Raw genomic sequence first — 20,051 nt, 5'->3', positions numbered from 1 at the left:
AACCAGTAGCCGTTGATAGACCTCTCCATGTTGATAGGCCTTTTTTCCACTCAGCTGGACCTCCTAATGGAGTTAATTCCATAAGTGAGCTGCCATGACAAAAAATGAAAACCCTCCTCCAAATTGTATTTATTGGGCGGGCAGAACCCAAAGAAAGGCTTCTCCTATAAACCATAATGGGTGAAAAGTTTCATATGGGAATGGTATATGGAACATTAAGCTCCTGGGACACAGGAATATTCTACCACCACCCCATGTGTTTCCAAGCTGAAACCAAAAGAGCTAGAAGCTTGATTTAAGAAACAAACAAACAAACAATCTAAAAGATTCAGTTCTCAGGATACCAAATTTTGAGATACCAGATTGGCAAAACATCCAGGAGGATGTTTTGTCTTAATTCATACTTTCCTCAGGAAGTAGCTTTCTCGGTGTATTTCCAAAGGTTTGTCATACATAATCCACCTTCCTTCACAGAAAATGGCAACACAAATGTCTAAAAAGAAGCTAGATCTACATATGCAGTGGGGTGTAGAGATATTATTATTATTCTGTAGTTTAAGCAGTAGGTGACATTATCATAAGTTGTTTCAGTCTGGAGGGAGCTGAGCCTTTCTTTGTTATTATTATTCCTATTGCTACACTCTTGCCTAGTGTTTTCTGAGTCTTCTGCAAGAAACGACACAGTAAAATTATGAGGTGGTAAAACTAACGGCACTATTTCAGACTGCAAGTGGCGGTGGGGTAGGGGTGGGGCAGTGGCCCAGCGACAGAGCTGGCCTAGGAATAGCTTGCATTTCAAGTCGGAGGAGAAGGGCCACCATTCATGTAGCATGTGGTGCCTTGCAGCATCAAATACTGCCCCCTCTTATCCAATACTACCACAGTTTTTCTCATCTTCTGCCTTCTCTGGATTTAAAAAGGAAGAGGGAACAGAGCAGAAGAGCAAGGGTGGAGGAGAGGCGAGGTAGGCTAGAGCCAGCTCCCAGGGGACCCTCTCTAGCCCACCACACCTCTCCTCCACTCTTCTGTTCTGTTCTGTTCTAATGTTTTAAATCCAGAGAGTGAGGGAAAGGGAGAGGCAACAATGGCAGAGACAAATAAAGGTGGCAGTCCCTGCCAGGCTACCACCACCTGAAGCAATTGTTCCAGTCTACTTCGTGGACAGGTTGGCTTTGAGTGGGGCGGCAGTATTTCTGATTGCTCCCCCACAACAAACATCTCTCTGAAATTCAGTCATTAGCCTAGCTGGGAAAGGAAAGGATGCAAAATTTGTCCAGGGAGTGCTCGCTTTCTGTTTAGAAAGTTTTTTTTAATAAAGAAACCATGGAAGAGTACTCAAATATGGTATCTATCCTCCACTTGTAGTCTGAATTGATGTAACCCGCCCATTCTACCACTGCAGTCCACTACTACCACATTCTGCTGTGGGTACAGACCAGGCTTAAGAAGCCTTGGATGTTCACAATAAACTGTGTTTAAACAAAATCAAGTACAGGTGAAACTCAGAAAATTAGAATATCGTGCAAAAGTCCATTAATTTCAGTAATGCAAATTAAAAGGTGAAACTGATATATGAGACAGACGCATTACATGCAAAGCGAGATAAGTCAAGCCTTAATTTGTTATAATTGTGATGATCATGGTGTACAGCTCATGAAAACCCCAAATCCACAATCTCAGAAAATTAGAATATTACATGGAACCAAGAAGACAAGGATTGTAGAATAGAACAATATCGGACCTCTGAAAAGTATAAGCATGCATATGTATTCAGTACTTGGTTTGGGCCCCTTTTGCAGCAATTACTGCCTCAATGCGGTGTGGCATGGATGTTATCAGCCTGTGGCACTGATGAGGTATTATGGAAGACCAGGATGCTTCATTAGCGGCCTTCAGCAATTCTGCATTGTTTGGTCTCATGTCTCTCATCCTTCTCTTGGCAATGCCCCATAGATTCTCTATGGGGTCAGGTCAGGCGAGTTTGCTGGCCAATCAAGCAAAGTACACTGTATACTTTTCAGAGGTCCGATATTGTTCTATTCTTCAATCCTTGTCTTCTTGGTTCCATGTAATATTCTAATTTTCTGAGATTGTGGATTTGGGGTTTTCATGAGCTGTACGCCATGATCATCACAATTATAACAAATTAAGGCTTGACTTATCTCGCTTTGCATGTAATGCGTCTGTCTCATATATCAGTTTCACCTTTTAATTTGCATTACTGAAATTAATGGACTTTTGCACGATATTCTAATTTTCTGAGTTTCACCTGTATATAGCATAATGATACATTTAGTGACTAGTGGGGGCGGGGTGGGGGGGGAAGATTCAAGTGCATAGGTCAAAACAGAAATTGTTCCTTTGTTTTCTATAAGGCATTACATAATATTGATTCAATTCATTTCTTCAGTGTTTTGACGCAGAAAATAGATGGGCAGTGGATCTTTCTGAAAGTGTGGTAAATCCAGTTTCTCTTCATTCCTTCCCAGGTTTTCACCAGCAATATTTCTATATCTGATTAGCACAGTACCTTCGTTGTGGCTTCTGGAGCTTCACCCAGGGATTCAGGTACTCCCCCCACCCCCATACGTGATGGATATGGGTAGATGTAGGCAGGTCTTGTGCTAACAGTACATAAAATGAGCTGGACTTTTGGCCACCTTTAAAGAGCAACAAATTGTCAGTTATTTAATGAATATTATTATTTTTTTAACTTGTGAGGTGGGTACTATTTGGATTTATTACCACTGGCATCAAGACACCACTCATATATTTACTGATGTTACTTTAAGAAACCCAGAATAAATTGTGCAAATAGAGCTTATAAAATAGTAAAATTGCAGAATTATGCAAAATAAGAAAGGATGCACATATGCTCAATATGCATTTTATACAGGTTGCAGAATTCACCTTAGTGCATCATTTGATTCACCAAATTTTAATTTGTTTAGTTGTTTTATTATACAAACTTTGATTATAGTTTCCAACCTTGGGTCCTCAGATGTTGGACTGTAGCCCCCTCCTTCCCCATCATTCATGATGCAATTGAGTTATAAAAGTATTTGATGGCAGAAATATGTACAAGTGGATCTTGCTATACATGATACCGCTATTCGTGGTTCCGCATATCTGTGGGTGCCTAATTGACACCCAACTTTATTATCTGCGGACACAAAAGAGTTAAAACCCACATATCTGCCATTCCTAGGTGGCCAGAAATTACCTTGGAGGTCATTTCTGGCTGCCATTTTGTGATGATGAGCTATTTTGTGGCTCATGTATTTAAAACAAAAAAATTCCTGTGATTTTTCACAGAAAAATGGGGAATATGGGACTTGGAGACACTTTTCTGGACAGCTGGAGACCCACGGAGCACAGTAGGGCACTTTCCCTCTGTTTTTTCATGCCCCCTCCCATTTTTGGCTCATTTTCCAGCCTCCAGGAACCTAACCCTCCCACATCCCATTTGCTTTAATGCCCTGTTATCCACGGTTCTGTTATCCAGAGCGGAACCCCTGTAGATAACGGGGTTCACTGTAGAGCATTTCTATTCTCTTCCCAGTGATATGCACAGTATTTAGACTGAACCACACTAGTCACCTGGTTGCAAGAGTAAGCTGCCTGTTCCTTGGGAAATTAATTCAAAAGGGTTACCAACCAGAAAGACATTAGTGCATAAGTTGTACCATGTCATGGAGACCATAATCCATTTTTCTGTAGCTTGCCAGACTTCAGTGAGAGATTTTCATACACCACTGCTTGTTAGAGTACCATTAAAAATGGCAATTTGTGTTTCATTTGCATTTCTCCTTTTCCTCTTTTATTGCACATGACCAATTATGATTAAATTAATGTCATTTCCCTTGCTCATTGTCATGGCTCATTTACGCTTTACGTTTGATGCCACAGTCAAATCACAGTACATAATTGTGTGGCATTACACAGAGGTCACACAAACCGATATACAGAGGTCCAATATACAGAGGTCACACAAACAGGAAAATATGTCAAGTATGACTGAATGCTATGTTCATGCCACTGTACAGAACACTCTCCTCTGGGACCTGTAGTAAGTGTGAAGAGCTTTACTTCTGTGTTTTCAGTGCTATCCTAAGTATACTGACTTGGAAATAAGTGCCAATAGGTTCAGTGGGACATCGTTTGAAATAAGGGTCAAGCAAGATGATATGCCTATTGTATACTGGGCTGGTTCTCGTGATCAAAGTGCCACCGAATGTTGGCTGGGGGGGGCACCGCCCCGGTACTTAGTTGTCTGGGTGATGGAAATGTCAGGCAGGGACCTAGAAAGTGATTGTGTACAAGGATTTAACTGTAGTTGGTCGGCACAGGCAGCTGACATTGGTGATTTTAGATTTGATCTGGGATGGAGGAAGTTGGCTTCTCACGCTGACCAACTATGATTGCACCTCACATACAATCACTTCCCAACCCTCCGTCCAGCATTTTCACCACCCAGATGATTGAGTATTGAAAGCACACACTCTTCTTCCCCCTGACGTTCTGCAGCAGTTTGATTGTGAGAATCAGCCCATAGTGTATGTGTGTGTTTAAGGGTATATAGCAGCCATACAGGGTCTCAACCCAGATCAGAACTGCAATGAGGAGAGGAATGACTTTAACTCTTGGTCCCCACTGTGGGCCCCATCCAGAGACTAATGGGAGCTTCCCTCCTGGGGCAAATAGTAGCAGTGCAGGGAGCAGGTCCCATCCAGACTGAATCCATCTTGCAGGCAAAGGATAAAGTCCTCTCCCCCAGATGTGGTCCTGATCCAGATCAGAGCACTATGTGACTGGGTTTTTTAAAATCCCCAGCCCCCAATCATGCATTAGGGTTTCTGCAATAGGCTTTGTAGCGCAGCCTCCCACTTTCCTCATCAAGTCAGAAATTATATTATTTATTCACTATATTTATAAACCAACCTTTCCTCCAGACAGCTCAGGATGATGTTCTGCCCCTCGTATTTTATCTTCACAACATCTTTGTGAGGTAGTTTAGGCTAAAAGGCAAGTGATTTGAACCCCAGGTCTCTGGTTCAGCAGTCTAACTATATACCACTATATATATCATAGTTGTTGCTACAGATTCAGTTTCTTTTGTAAGGAGGGAGTAATGGATCTATTGCATTTGTGTGATATCTGTTAGTTTACGAATACAAAAGTTGAACATGGGGGAGAATGTAGAGTTTCAGACAGGTAGTATCAAACTTGATACAGTATCAGCCTCCCAGGAGGAACTGACCATCCTTGCTTCTCCCAACCAGCCCCCCAAACACAGACTGCTGTCTCCTTCACTGGATATATTCCAGTGGCCAAACTCTTTCCCTCTAGCCTCCACCCATGCAGGTGGATTGTTTCTAGTATTTAGCAGTCACCAGTCATCAATGGCAATTTAGCAAGCATCTTAGCCACATTAGTGCCTGCTGAGGAACATATTTGGAAAGCAAGAAAGGGAGCTTATTCACAAGCCTTAAGAAGATTATCCCTTCACTTGACACAACACTGCAATATTGAATGACAAATATTCCTAGATACTTTCCATTATAGCTTTCTCTACAAAGATTTCTCAATGTGTGTGCAAGCAAGGGGCCAAAACTGGCTATAAAGTGCCACATATTGGAAAGGAAGACCCGGATTTTGTATAATACTTGTTATTGGCAGCTAAAATATATCCAGACTCTGGAAAGAACCAACAGTGCCAGAAGTTATAAACTGACTAGTCAAAGTGTGGGATATCACAGTTATGGAAAAAATGATGCCTTATTAAACTCAGAGAAGTTAAAATAAATACGTACTCTTTCTGAGTAAAATGGCATGCATTTATTTGGTTCTGGAAAAATCATGGACAAGAATTTAGTTTTTCACATGCTTTTGCAGATGTGGGAGAAAGATGCAGTTTATTCTTGTAAGAATTGTAGGTTTAAGATATTTCATTCTTCATGCAAAATTAATTTATGGTGTGTTTAAACATTTAGCTGTCATATTTAAAAAATTAAAAATATGAATAATAGAGAGAAAGGCCACATCTTTATAACCTCATGAATGAATAAATCTGTAGCATAGCTTTTGCTGTATGTATGTGTGTGTGTTTGTGTGAACATACACTGATTAATAAGCATCTTATTTCAATAATATAATTTATATTAATATATAGTTACTCCATAATCTGTATAATTAATCTTATACAGATTAATTGTATAATAAGTACAATTAATCTTTTGCATTGCACTTTTGTAACATGCACTTTGGTAACACAATATACACAGAGGGATGCAAACTAAAAATTGAGCATAATAAAACATATTGCAAGACATCTAAGACTGCTAGGATTGGTTTGTTTCTGTTCATAGAGAATTCATTTAACTACAGTAATGTTTATTTGAACAATCCTCAGCAGTTAAATGACTACAGCTGCAATCAATTCATCTTTTCCTACATCTATAAAAATGTAGTTTTTCCATCCCAGGGAACTGGAGACACCTTCCAACTACAAAGCTGATATGCATATCACTATGATTTACAATTAGAGATTATATACTATAATTTCTTCCTTCATAGGAAAATACATTGAAATTGAAATTACCCATTACCTTGCCCGTTAAAATTCTAGTTTCCACACTGCTGTTCTAAATAATTAAGGCAAAGAGGAAGGAAAAACATTCAACATTTTGAACATTTTAACCATCGCAAATATTTTGAGATTACAAGAAGGAGACAAGGCTTCTTGCCAAGAAATGTCTTCAAGCATCTGACTTTTAAATTAAATCTAGGCTCAAGAGAGAAATTGAATAGTTTTGTTCACTAACACATGAATAAAACAACTACATACTTCTGAAACTGATCGGCAGATTCATGTCTGCTTAGAAGTTATATGTTGCTTAGAAGTTATACTTTGCATTCATATGCACATGAAAGCACATTTATGCAGATGAGATGGAGCAGAAGGATCATACCCATCTGCCTTACCCTAGGGCTCAGCTCCCCTAAGCATATTGGATGTACGGATGCACTGATGGACCTTGTCTGACTGATATCACACACTCCTTACCCACTCATCAGTCTCTATGGCCCTGATCTAGCTAAAGTTAGTTATGACTAAGTCCCATTGAAATCCATGGAGAAAACTATTGATGATGACTAACTGAACTTCCATTGTTTTCAAATAGGACTAAGTTATGACTAACTTTAGTTGGAGAGGGGCTGTGTGAGTAGGTGCCATTGGATGTCATGTCCAATGTGCATAGTCAAAACAAGGGTTGAGCTGGTACAGTCCCCCTGTGCATTGTGCAAATGCATTTTTCTGTGGAATGTTTGTTTTGTTTGTTTGTTTGTTTGTTTGTTCTGTTTGTTCTGTGAAATGTTTGTTCCAATCCAAAAACAACCAAGAATTTTCACAAGCCCCTGATCAGAAAACAGCTTGGCTCCCCAAGGCGTTCACTCTACACTTGCATCCCTTTTCAAATAAAACCTGTGTAGAGAAAAGTGTTTTGAGAAGCAGACAAGGCTCTTCACACAATTAGTGTGAAGAGCCTCTAGGGGGTTTGCGGGGAGAGTGGGCTTAGCCCTGCAGACGAGCAGACAGTCTGCTCTGGGCGGCCGCAGTGACCACCCATACAACTTCCGGCTCCGTCATGGAGCCGGCCGGGGCTGGGGAGTTCGGGGGCCGCGTGGCCCCCGGAAGCTCCAGCATGCCTTGCGCGAGCACATAGGGCATGCTTGAGAGACCCCCGAGCCGGGAGGCTGATTTTCAGCCTCCCGGTCAGGGGTCTACTTGTGAGTAGCCATGGCGTGCAGCCTTGCCGTGGCTACTCACGATTTTAAAAACCGGGTTTGCAGAGCACTCGCTCTGCAAACTTGGTTTAAGGGGCGGGCTGCCTAAGCGGGCTAGCTGCCTGTAAGCCACCGGGCTCTCCTGCGAGCCCGGTGGTTTACACAAGCAGCAAAAACTGGGCTAGGTTCTCCTAGCCCGATTTTTGCTGCTCGTGGGAATAGCCTCGACCTAAGAGAAAAGGTAAAGTGTGCCCTCAAGTTGGTGTCAACTCCTGGCATAGTTGGTTGAAAACCAAACTGGTTCTTTTTAGAATATGATGGGCATTTTAGCAGTGCAAGTAGTACATATATAGCATTTTGTTGTTTTCAGACCACTTCACTTACATTATCTCAGTAATCCTTACAACAGCCTTGTAAGGTACAGTAGGCCAGTACTCTCATCCCATTATTGCAGAAGGGGAGCTGAAGCTGAGAGAGAGTGGCTTGCCAAAGATTACATAGAGAATCCATGGCAGAGATGAAAGTAGACCTGGAGACTTCCTGGTTCAGCTTAGTCTCTTAGCTTTCGACATCTATCTAATTTCTTAAGTATATCACATGCAAACATTGAAAGGGTGAGAGAGAAATGAGCTGTATTGCAGACCATCTGGTTTTCTCTGGGGGAAAACACAAGAGGAACAGAATCTTCTGTTACTTACAACTCAGTCAAAATACTTGAGTTATTTTTATTAGCCTGAAATTATATGCTGTAAGATTGTTCGGAAGATAGGCTGAAAAGTCTCATCCAGTTTTCCACTTTCAGTTTTTACAGGCTCCTCTAGGCAAATCATTAATATTCAGCAAGGGTCAAACACAGTTTTTATGCACACAACTTTTAGGCATGGAGGGATTGCTGTCCTGTTTTTGAAGGATTTCCTATCTACGTACATCTTCACAGTCTTCACAATTTATGGACTAAACAAACATTTTTGCCTTTTGGGTCTGAAGAGATTCAGAGGGCCCTTTCTCTCAGTATCTTTTGTGCCATGTAAGCTGCTGCAGTATGGCATCTTCCTACACTCATTGGTAACATGAGAAGCTTTTTGGGAAGAGCCTATGTTGGGGCTCCTCCAACCCCAGCGTTCTCCATTTGAAAAGTGGGAGCAACTGGCATGGGCGAAAACTATAGTGTGAGTTCTGTGACATGACTTGGGGCTTCTCATGTTACCTGAGCAGTGCAAATAAGTACCATGAAACAACAGTTTCCACACCACAAAAGTAAGATTCAAAGAGGCCCACACTCCCTCTTGCACATCCTTCATTGTTGTTCCTACCATTTTGTCTTTTTCATTATATGTCCCAATTCATTCACACAGTCCTAGTCCTAGTTCTCAAGGCATTATCTGCAACATCATCAGTGCCGCCATGAAACCGCTACATGGCCAGCTCCCAAGCCACTTGTATTAGCAGCCCCTATCAAGGAAAGACATTGAACATAACATGTGAATAAGGCTGCACTGTACATCCACTGAACATAATGTGTGAGTAGGGCTAGTGGCTCTGTTGTAAGTGCACAAACTATTATTCTTCACATCTACTGTGGACCAGTAGTGAAAAGTGTAGGCTGGCCAGTAGTGAAAAGTGTAGGCTGGCCATGTATGAGAGCTTTGTGATATTCAGGGATTAAGTATGCTCAATGAGCATGCCCCCAAATCCCTTTGGGCAGATACCTCATTGTTTTTTGGAAGTCCATGCAACTAGAAACTAGAAAGTGAAGCTTTGAACACTCCAAAGTTTATAGTTTCCAGAGAAACTAGAGCTATATATATATCAAGGCCTTTATGTGATCCACTTAAATTAAGTGCATTGGCATTATGGTTTATTTTAACGGATTTTAATGCTAAATTGTGTGTTTTATTTATTTATTTATTGCAGTTTTGCCGCAATGAATCTGAACAGCTTGAGCAGAATATGAGTGAAAGAAATGGACATGAGTCCATTGACAGTCTCATACCAGAGAAGGTGAAGGTTTTGTTTTGTTCCATAAAATTTACTATTCCACTTCATCCTTAAAAGAATACATTTATCTGAAATAATTTTAATGCTGCTGAGAGTTGTGTTCTGTTGTCAGTCATGAGCTGTTCTGAAATGCCAACAAACCAGTGTTCCTCAGCTGGACGACGACGACGCTGTGCCAAGTGATATCAGATACATATCTAGAAAAATAGTCCACCGCAAGATATAAGTAGCTTCAGGATCAAACTAAATATCACCTTATATACTTCATTTGACCCTGTACCCACCCCCACTTTTTTGTGTGTATGGTATACAGCACACATGGGAGTGTGTGAAATAGGTCAGAACAATGGTGGGAAGTGAGGGGGCTAACATTTCACCCCTGTTGTGGTTATGTTCCAGACTGCTTACCGTGTGTGCCATTTCATTTGAAGGGAAAAGCTTCCATTGGGGCCAATAGAAGCCTTTTGTCAAGGGAATTAGTGTGCACAGGGGTTACGATGAATACGAATACAATAAATATTTATATAACGCTTTTCAACAGAAGTTCCCAAAGTGGTTTACATAGATATAAACAATCAAACAAATGAATAAATTAAATGGCTCCCTGTACCCAAAGGGCTCAAAATCTAAACACACACAGACACATATGATAGACACCAGCAACAGCCGCTGGAGGGATGCTGTGCTGCAAATGGATAGGGCTGGGTTCACAGGGGAGCAAAGGGTTAAAGCTCCATTACCTCCTGCTGTGGTTCTAATCTGATTCACACACCCTTGTGTATATTATTTATTTACAAAAAGAAGAAGAAGAAATGCAGGGTCAAATGACACAGTTAAAGTCATGTCTTTAAAGTCATTAAAGTCATGTCTCAATCTTGAAATTCACATGGATCAGCTGATAACGCCTTCTAAGATCTGACAGAAAAGGATCTGTTAGTGAGTTCTTTTTGCTATGTTGGTCTGTCTTTGGGGGTAATGTCAGGAAAAGATTTTGCCTTTGTGTCATTCTGAATACCATACCATTCACTATACAGTCTGCTTGGCACACTCATGGCATTTTGTTCGTCTTTTATGTCTTTGGTGGGTATATTATTGGATTTCTTTCCACATCATGGCATGACAGCCCAATTCCCTTTGGTTATCCAGGTCACTCAGTTGTCTACATTCAGCAAAGTACTTTCTAGTTATTTCTTTGGCATTGTTAAGGTACTGAGGCCCAGAACTTCTTATCTTTATCTTATCTTCTGTATCCTTTTGGTTAGCTGTTTGGATCAAATGAAGCCTTATCCTTGGATGTTGGTGTGGAAGTTTACACTGCATCAACATAAGCCTTTACATCCTCTGAATTGTGAGGCTTCATGACAAGGTACCTGTCATTACTTTTTTCTATGAAAGATACTTGGCTAGTGGATTGAACCTCTGCAACAGAAGTTGCTAGCATTTTTTTAATGCTTAATCAAAACCTTTTTCTGTTAAGGAAGGCTTATGGTTTGTAAGAAAGAGTTCTAGAACAAAATACTGCTGGCATCCATTCTGATTCATGCAGTTGTAGTTGAGAAGAGTAAGTCTGTAACTGCTTGCATTAGCATTCGCAGTTGTAGGCTTCTTTGCATCATATTGTTTGCATCATTTTGTTAGATACAAATCAGAGAGGCATCAAAGAGAGACAGGACAGTAATAATGGGTGACTTCAACTACCTACACAAAGAGTGAGTACATCCACATTCAGGTAATGAAAGAGAGGCCAAATTTCTAGACATGCTAAATGACTGTGCATTAGAATAGTTAGTCAACCAGAGGGATGGCGACCTTGGACTTAATCCTGAGTGGTACCCAGGACCTGGTGTGAGATGACAGAGATGCAGAAGCATTGGGTAGCAGTGTCCATAGTGTGATCCAATTCAGCATATATGCAAGTGGAGAATTGTCAAGGAAGTCCAACACAGATGCATTGGATTTCAGAAGAGGAAACTTCTCAAAAGTGAGGGGACTGGTAAAAAGGAAGTTGAAAGGGAAAGTCAGGAGGGTCAAATCACTCCAGAAAGCACGGGACTTATTTAAAACCACACTATTTTAAGATTTCTTTCAGTTCTTCCTTACCATTGACCTCAAATGTTAAAGAACATCTAAAAAGGTAAAGTGTGCCATCAAGTTGATTTTGACGCCATCTAGCAGATGCCAAATACGTAAACAGGGAAAGGCCATCGTCGGTTTATATGAAATATAAACACAATGGAAAAACAATGCCTCTTAAAGTAAACATCTTAGAGTCTGAACGACGTACACCAAGCAATGTTTTTAGACAAGTTACAGCCTGAAGTCAATGGTAAGGAAGAACTGAAAGAAATTTTAAAATACATAGGCTATTAAAGGGTAAGCAGTAATTTAGTTCACACCCTCCCCTCTTTTCTGCTGTGAGTCATCCGTTTCTGCCTTTCCCCTCCTTCCCTCTGTCTTCATGTGCTAACCAGGTGCCTGATTAAATTTAGGGCATGTTTGGGATATAAGAGTGTGGATTTTTAAACAGTAAGACATGGAACACTGAAGTTGACATCTGTACGTCAAAACATTTGTTCTTTACTTGCAGTTTTTAAATTTTTTTTCCTTTTAAGTTATGCAACAAAAAGGTCTGGAGAGCAGAATTCGGTGTAGATCCATCATGCGTATTGTGTCACCAGTATATCAACTAATTAAATCTCCAGGGCCAGATGGCATCCACCGAAGAGTTCTGAAAGAACTCAAATGTGAAATTGCTGATCTCCTAGCAAAAATATGTAATGTGTCCCTACAATCAGGCTCTGTACCAGAGGAATGAAAAGAAGCCAATGTAACTCTGATTTTCAAAAAGGGATCCAGGGGGGATCCAGGAAATTACAGGCCAGTCAACTTAACTTTGAAGCAGGGTAAATTGATGGAAAGCATACTTAAGGACAAAATTGTTAAACATATGGAAGAAAAGGCCTTGCAGAAGGAGAAGCAGCATGGCTTCTGCAAGGGCAAGTCTTGCCTCACTAACCTTTTAGAGTTCTTTGAGAGTGTCAACAGGCATGTGGATAAAGATGATCCAGTTGTTGTTGTTATTTACATTTACATTTTATATCCCGCTCTTCCTCCAAGGAGCCCAGAGCGGTGTACTACATGCTTAAGTTTCTCTTTCACAACAACCCTGTGAAGTAGGTTAGGCTGAGAGAGAAGTGACTGGCCCAGAGTCACCCAGCAAGTCTCATGGTTGAATGGGGATTTGAACTCAGGTCTCCCCGGTCCTAGTCCAACACTCTAACCGCTATACCACGCTGGCTCTTGTTGACATAGTATACTTGGACTTCCAAAAAGCTTTTGACAAAGTCCCCCACCAAAGGCTCTTGAATAAACTTAGCAGTCATAGATAAGGTGACAGGTTGATGTGTGGATTGGTAACAGGTTGAAGGACAGAAAACAGAGAGTAGGAATAAATGGACAGTTTTCACAATGGAGGGAAGTAGGAAGTGGGGTCCCCCAGGGATCGGTACTGGGACCAGTGCTCTTTAACCTGTTCATAAATAATCCAGAAGCTGGGGTAAGCAGTGAAGTGGCCAAATTTGAAGATGTAGTGAGATCCAAAACAGATTTGCAGAGCTGAAAAAAAGATCTCTCCAAACTGGGGTAGTGGGCAACAAAGTGGCAAATGCGGTTCTATGTAAGCAAGTGTAAAGTGATACATATTGGGGCATAAAAAACACCAACTTCAGATATACACTGATGGGGTCTGAGCTGTCGATGACTGACCAGGAGAGAGATCTTGGGGTCATGGTGGACAGCTCATTGAAAGTGTCGACTGAGTGCATGACAGCTGTGAAAAAGGCTAATTCCATGCTAGGAGTCATTAGGAAGGGGATTGAAAATAAAAAGCTAAAATTATAATCCCCCATACAGATCTATGGTTAGACTATATCTGGAGTACTGCATACAGCTTTGGTCACCATATCTTAAGAAGGATATTGTAGACCTAGAAAAGGTGCAGAAGAGGGCAACCAAGGTGATCAGGGGGCTGGAGCACTTTCCTTATAAGGCTAGGCTACAGCATCTGGGGCGCTCTACCTTGGGAAAGAGGCGACTAAGGGGAGACATGACCGAGGTGTATACCATTATGTATGGAGTGGGGAGAGTGGACAGAGAGAAATGTTTCTCTCTCACACACAACACTAGAACCAGGAGTCATCCCATGAAACTGAAGTTCAGGAAATTTAGGAACGACAAGAGGAAGTACTTTTTCACTCAGCACATAATTAATCTCTGGAATTCTTTGCCATGGGATATGGTGAAGGCCACCAGCTTGGATGGCTTTAAAGGAGGCTTAGACAAATTCATGGAGGACAGGTTTATCAATGGCTATTAGTCTCGTGGCTGTGGGCCACCTCCAGCCTCAGGCACAATACCTCTCAATTCCAGTTGTTGGGGAGCACCAGCAGGAGAGAGGGCATGCACATACCCAGGGGCAGAGCCACCATTGGGCCAATGGGTTTAAAGAACCCGGGCCATGCCCAATCAGGGGCTGCGCCTCACAGCCCCAACACGCCCCCTGTACCTGATGTCAGATGCGGGGGTGCTGGTTTAGCTCCCGAGCAGGGGCCGTGCGGCCCCCGTTGGAGAGTTAAATGGCCGCTGCATTCCCTTTTAAGGCAGGGAAGAGCTGTTCCTGGCTGCGTTGCGAATGCAGCACCAAGTAGCTCCTGAAGGGGCCACGTGGACGCAGCATCAGCCTTCATTTAGTTCCCGAAGGGACCACACGGCCCCTTCAGGAGCTAGACTCCATCTGCTGCCGAACGGAGCCTTGCAGCTCCGTTCAGGAGCCAGACCATGCCCCTGCATGTGCCGTCAGATGCGGGGGGCAGGGTGAGCAGGGCCGCCACCACCGCAGCACATGGGCCTCCAGCAGTCACACTCTGCTGTTGCACATACCTCTTGCCTGTGGGCTCTACAGAGGCAACTGGTGGGCCACTGTGTGAAACAGGATGCTGGACTAAATGTGCCTTGGACCTGATCCAGCAGGACTGTTTTTATGTTCTTATATTGTTACCAGTTTGCCTTAAAGTTATGCCTGGTCAGAGTCTAAGATCTGAAAAAAATAATATGAAAGTTCCTTAATGGTCAGTAGATATTTCTTTATGTGAATTAACTGGTATTTGGGTGCAGAGATCTCTCTGAAACATTTGAAATAGGGAAAGCCACCTTAGAGTTTGGTGAAGGTGGCATTGTTACTAAAATGCTATAAATCTCCAGTGTTCTCTTCTCCAAAGAAACCAAACCCAAGTAGTGTTACTCCTTGAACTTCTCACTGGAGAGGAAGCGGGAGCATGCATAACATGAAAGTTTTAATACTGAAGCATTTGAAATTTTATTTATCCTTGTAAAAGCAGGCTCCTGATCTGGTCCTTGGAACCAGGATGTGTTCGACTTCAGCAACAGATTTAATAGTTGTGTAGTTAAGAGATCTTGCCAGTATCACCTGAGGTAGTTCACCATTTCCAAAAAGTGTTTCAGCTCTACTATGTTCCTTGGTGCTTTCAGCTCTCTGATGGCATTTGCTTTCTCCGGCCATGGCTTTGGCCCATGATCTGTGATGATTTGCCCCTAGAAATATATTATTATGGGAAATTATATCCCTCATTTTCACAGATTTTGAGGTGGCTAAAGAGCTTATTATGAAATGCATCAATCAATTTAAAAAATCAATACAATGCTACTGTAATATTGTTCCCTTTGTAGAAGATATTCAAATCCTAACCATGTAGAATGCACCAGAAAGCAATAACTAAATCAGAAACTGTGTAAGCAAACACTCGTTAATCAAAGAGCCTGTGCAAACAGGATGTTTAAATTATCCCAGACAATATGCTTAACAACTCCTTCCCCCCTCCCATACACAAGACCTGAATAACTCTTCTTTCTCCACATTCTCACACTACTACATATATGCCTGTGTGTACATGTGCACTCGCACACACAGAGAGTGTGTTGAGCAGAAATCTTGAGAGTTGTTGACACAGCCTTCCCCACAAATGTCAGGCACTGAGTGCAACTGTCCTTTGCTTCAACTTGAGCTGTTCCTTGCCTGCTCTCCAGACTCTGCAGACTAAGACTTATTGATGCCATTCACACAATCAAAAATTGTGTACCACCCCGGTTTGGGAGCTGTGTGTGCTCCCAGTTTTTGATTGTGTGGGAGCAAGGTAGGAAGAAAACCTGGTTAGAAGTGATTGTGTGGAAACAAGGTAGGAGGAAAATCTGGGTAGCTTGTCCTACTACTTTGTTGTACGGTTTGCTGCCCAGGTTTTCCTCTAACCTTGCTTCCACACAACTGAAAATCGGGAGCACACACAGCTCCCAAACCTGGGTAGAACACAGTTTTTGATTGTGTGAATGACCTAATTTTCTTTCAAATCAAGCTTTTTTCCTTTCCTTTCCTTTCCTTTCCTTTCCTTTTCCTTCTTGTCTGTATCTTCTCAGTTCTTCCCTTTAGAGATTTCTCTGGTCTTCAACCTGATATCCCCTCTCTCTCTTTCCCTCCAACTATCATTTTACTCCTTCATCTCACCTCTCATCCTCTCTGGTTGATCTCTATCTCAGCATTCCCTGGTCTCCATGGTAACCAGACCTACACAGCAACCTACCCTTTATCCTGAGTGCACATCTTGCTGGTCACCACTTCAGCGGGAATCCATTCCTGAATTCTTCCATTGTCTGTACAAAAATCTGTAAGCTATGGAGGAAGCCTTCTATGCCTTAAGAGGCCTTCTTTACCTCAGATAGGTAAACTTGCTTCAGGTGCAACTCTCACAGCATTAAGAGTTGATGATTCTGAAAACGGTGATACTTTGCCCAGAACTCCAGTCTTGCTCCCAGTTTGTGTTGCCTGAGCCATCACATCTTCATGATCAGAACCATGGCCATTCGAACAACATTAGCATTTATTTTATAGCCCTGTGAGCTTGCTTTCTTCCTGCAGCTTTGGTGGGAACACACAACATCAAAATATACTGGCTGACATCCTGACGACTGAAACACACATTTTGATTCCTCACAGACATGCAGCACGAGCCCCCATGTTACTCCCTGGGTCCTCTAACATGGATGCTGTTGCAGAAGGGGGCTAGAAGTTCAGAGCACTCCCTGAGCTATGGAACTGCTCTTTAAGATTGTAAACATGTTGCTGACCCTTAGTGACATGTTTCTGGCCTTACAGAACATTTCTGGAACACAGGGAGCACTCTGAACTCTTAGTCCTCTTCTGTAAGAGTGTGCATGCTAGAAGATCCCAGGAGTAAAGTGGGGACTAGTGCTGCTTGCCCACAGGGGCTCAAAACATGCTTCATTGGTCAGGATGTCAAAATATGCCTCATTGGTCAGGATGTCAGCCACTATTTTTTAACCAGCCTGTTGCTTCTAGGATGAAATCAAGTTCAGACTCTTCTCCTGCAAATCCCAAACAAGTAGGGATGTACGAATCCATTTGGGTACAAATGGATTTGTACCCAAATCTAGCTGATTCGGGTGATTTGGAGACAGAATAAATCACCCCTGTGGTCCATTGGCTAGATTCGTGTCCAAATCTAATCGTGCCAGATTCGATTTGAATCACTTTGAGATTCGGAGTCCTCCTATCAATTTCACAGGATTCCCAGCTTTCTTTAAAAAAAAAAAAAAAAGCTACGCTCTAGCCCTTGTAGAAGTGGAGTTATGGAGCAAAATGTATGGTCACTTTTTGGTGCCTAGTCAAAAAACATGCATTTTCCAAGTGTTTGGATTCTTTGATGTACAATAAGTTTCCTCAATGAACCCCTATGAGGTTTCATTAAACACCTTTGTTCTATTCATTTTGACTGTCTTTGGACAGTGCCAACTGTCAACTGCCATGTGCCAGCTTCACCCCCTCCATCCCACCCACAAGGCAGCGGGGTACTACTCAGTTTATGTTCTAGGAACTTTTTCAAATGTTTAGACTCTTTGGTGTCTAATAATCTTTCCTCATAATGAATCCCTATGAGGATTCATTACACACCAAAGAGTCTGAACACCTCAAAAATTCCTAAAATATAAACTGAGTACCCATTGACTTGCAGGTTGGGGGGTAGTAGGCACATGGGATGCCACTAATTCCACACCCCCACCTGCAAAGCTGTGGGTCAAAATGAGAAGAAATGAAGGTGTGTAATGAAGACACCAAAGAATCTAAACACTTCAAAAAATCCTAAAAAATAAATGGTGTACCCCAGTATGTGTGTGTGTTTGTGTGTGTGTGTGTGTGTGTGTGTGTGTGTGTGTGTGTGCATGTGCGTGCATGTGCATGGGTGTGTGTGTAGTTGACAAATAGCAGTTGACAGTTGGCACTGTCCAATGACAGTCAAAATGAACAGAAGAAATTAAGGTGTATAATGAATCATCATAGAGCTTCATTATGAGGAAAAGTTATTGGACACCAAAGAATCTAAACACTTCAATATTCCTAAAAAAAATAAACAGAGTACCTCACTGCCTTGCAGGTTGGGAGGTGGGGTGTAGTTGTCACATGGCAGTTGACAGTTAGCACTGTCCAATGACAGTCAAAATGAAAAGAGGAAATGAAGGTATGTAATGAATCCTCATAGGGATTCATTATGAGGAAAAGTTATACACCAAAGAATCCAAACACTTGAAAAATAGTGACCACACATTTTGCTCAATAACACCACTGCTACAAGAACTAGAGCTTAGCTTTATAAAAAAAAATAAAAATGGGGATCCATGTTAGGGTTAGGATAGGGCAACTTCCAGTCCCCATTATTTCCTATGATGGAAATATACACAATCAGTAAAAACAAAAATAATCATTAAAAGTCAACTAAGTGCCCCACTGCCTTGAAAATTGGATGGCAGGTGGCACCTATTGGGACCTACTCACTACCCAAATTTGGTGCCGCTGGGACCTTTATAAGTAGTCTGAATCTATCCAAATTTGAATAGAATAAAATCAAAATCAAATCTGGGGTGAATCGAGGGGACAGATTCAAACACAAAACAAATCAGGATGATTCCATTTGGGCACAAATCAAATTTTAAAAAAATTGATTTATGCACATTGCTTCAAACAAGGCTTCAAGTGATAATGGTGAATGATAAATGACTGAGCATCTGCCCTTCCAGTTTACACTCAGACTGGAGACAATACTTTAATTATGTGGAAAGGCCCTAGTAGTTCTGTTTGGATTTGGAACATTGTCCTCTTTGATATGATTGATTTTGTAGGAGTGAGATCTTGCCTAAAAATCAGACCGTTCTTCTGATGCTATTTGGCCTGAATTTAATGTCTGATAACAGCTTCCTTCATAGTTCCCAAATATTTAGCCAGATATTTAGACACATTGGAATACCCATCAAGGGTGTCTTCATCATTTAACAACTCCAAGAGTAGACAGACTGTTCCCACGATCAGGATAAATCAGGCTAGGGGAGCCTAGCCCGATTTCTCCTGACCGTGGAAACCACCGGGCTCGCAGGCTCGTGCAGGGCATACTGGAGCTTCCGGGGGCCATGCGACCCCCAAAATCCCCAGCCCCTGCCAGCTCCGTCACAGAGCCGGCAGTCGTGTGGGCGGCCGATCCAGCCACCCAGGGCTCCCTCACTGCTTGTTTGCGGGGAGAGCGGGCTTAGCCCGCTCTCCCTGCTTACCTTTCCAAACCAGGTCTCACTGATTGTGAGTCCCGGCTCAGAGAGGTCATTCACACCATCAAGAACTGTGTTCGACCCAGGTTTGGGAGCTTTGTATGCTCCCAATTTTTGGTTGTGTGTAGGCAAGGTAGGAGGAAAACCTGGGTAGAAGTGATTGTGTGGAAGGAAGGTAGGAGAAAAACCTGGGTAACCTTTTCTCCTACTTCGCTTCCACACAATCACTTCTACCCAGGTTTTCCTCTTACCTTTTGTCTGCACAAGCGAAAATTGGGAGCACACACAGTTCCCAAACCCAGGTAGACACAGTTTTTGATTGTGTGAATGACCTCTGAGTTTCCAGTCAAACAAAACTTTATATGATGTCAGTCTTGTGGTGGAATGGATGCTACTTCTATAAGCCATTATTTCATATGGCAGTATTATATCTTAATCTTACTGATAATCATTTACAGAGGAAGCCAGCATTTTCCCTAGAGTTCTGTTGTGATGCTTCCCCATCCCATCTGATTGTGGATGATAGGCTATAATCTGAAAAGATCATACATTTCTCAAAATAATGAAGATCCAAAACTTATATCTTG

General features: G+C 42.0%; 1 protein-coding gene across 1 annotated transcript in view; it reads left to right on the top strand.

Annotated features, from left to right (window-relative positions):
* TMEM26 (transmembrane protein 26) overlaps positions 1–20,051 on the top strand; it is a 44,804-nt gene that overhangs the window by 11,883 nt on the left and 12,870 nt on the right. Inside the window, exons 2-3 of the mRNA XM_053311337.1 lie at positions 2,490–2,568; positions 9,703–9,789. Of these exons, the coding sequence (XP_053167312.1) occupies positions 2,490–2,568; positions 9,703–9,789 (166 nt within the window). The remainder of the gene's footprint in view (positions 1–2,489; positions 2,569–9,702; positions 9,790–20,051) is intronic.

This window comes from Hemicordylus capensis, chromosome 3, assembly GCF_027244095.1.
Source record: "Hemicordylus capensis ecotype Gifberg chromosome 3, rHemCap1.1.pri, whole genome shotgun sequence".
NCBI lineage: Eukaryota > Metazoa > Chordata > Lepidosauria > Squamata > Cordylidae > Hemicordylus > Hemicordylus capensis.
Note: the sequence above shows the minus strand (reverse complement) of the source record. Positions and strands in the feature narration are given on the sequence as shown.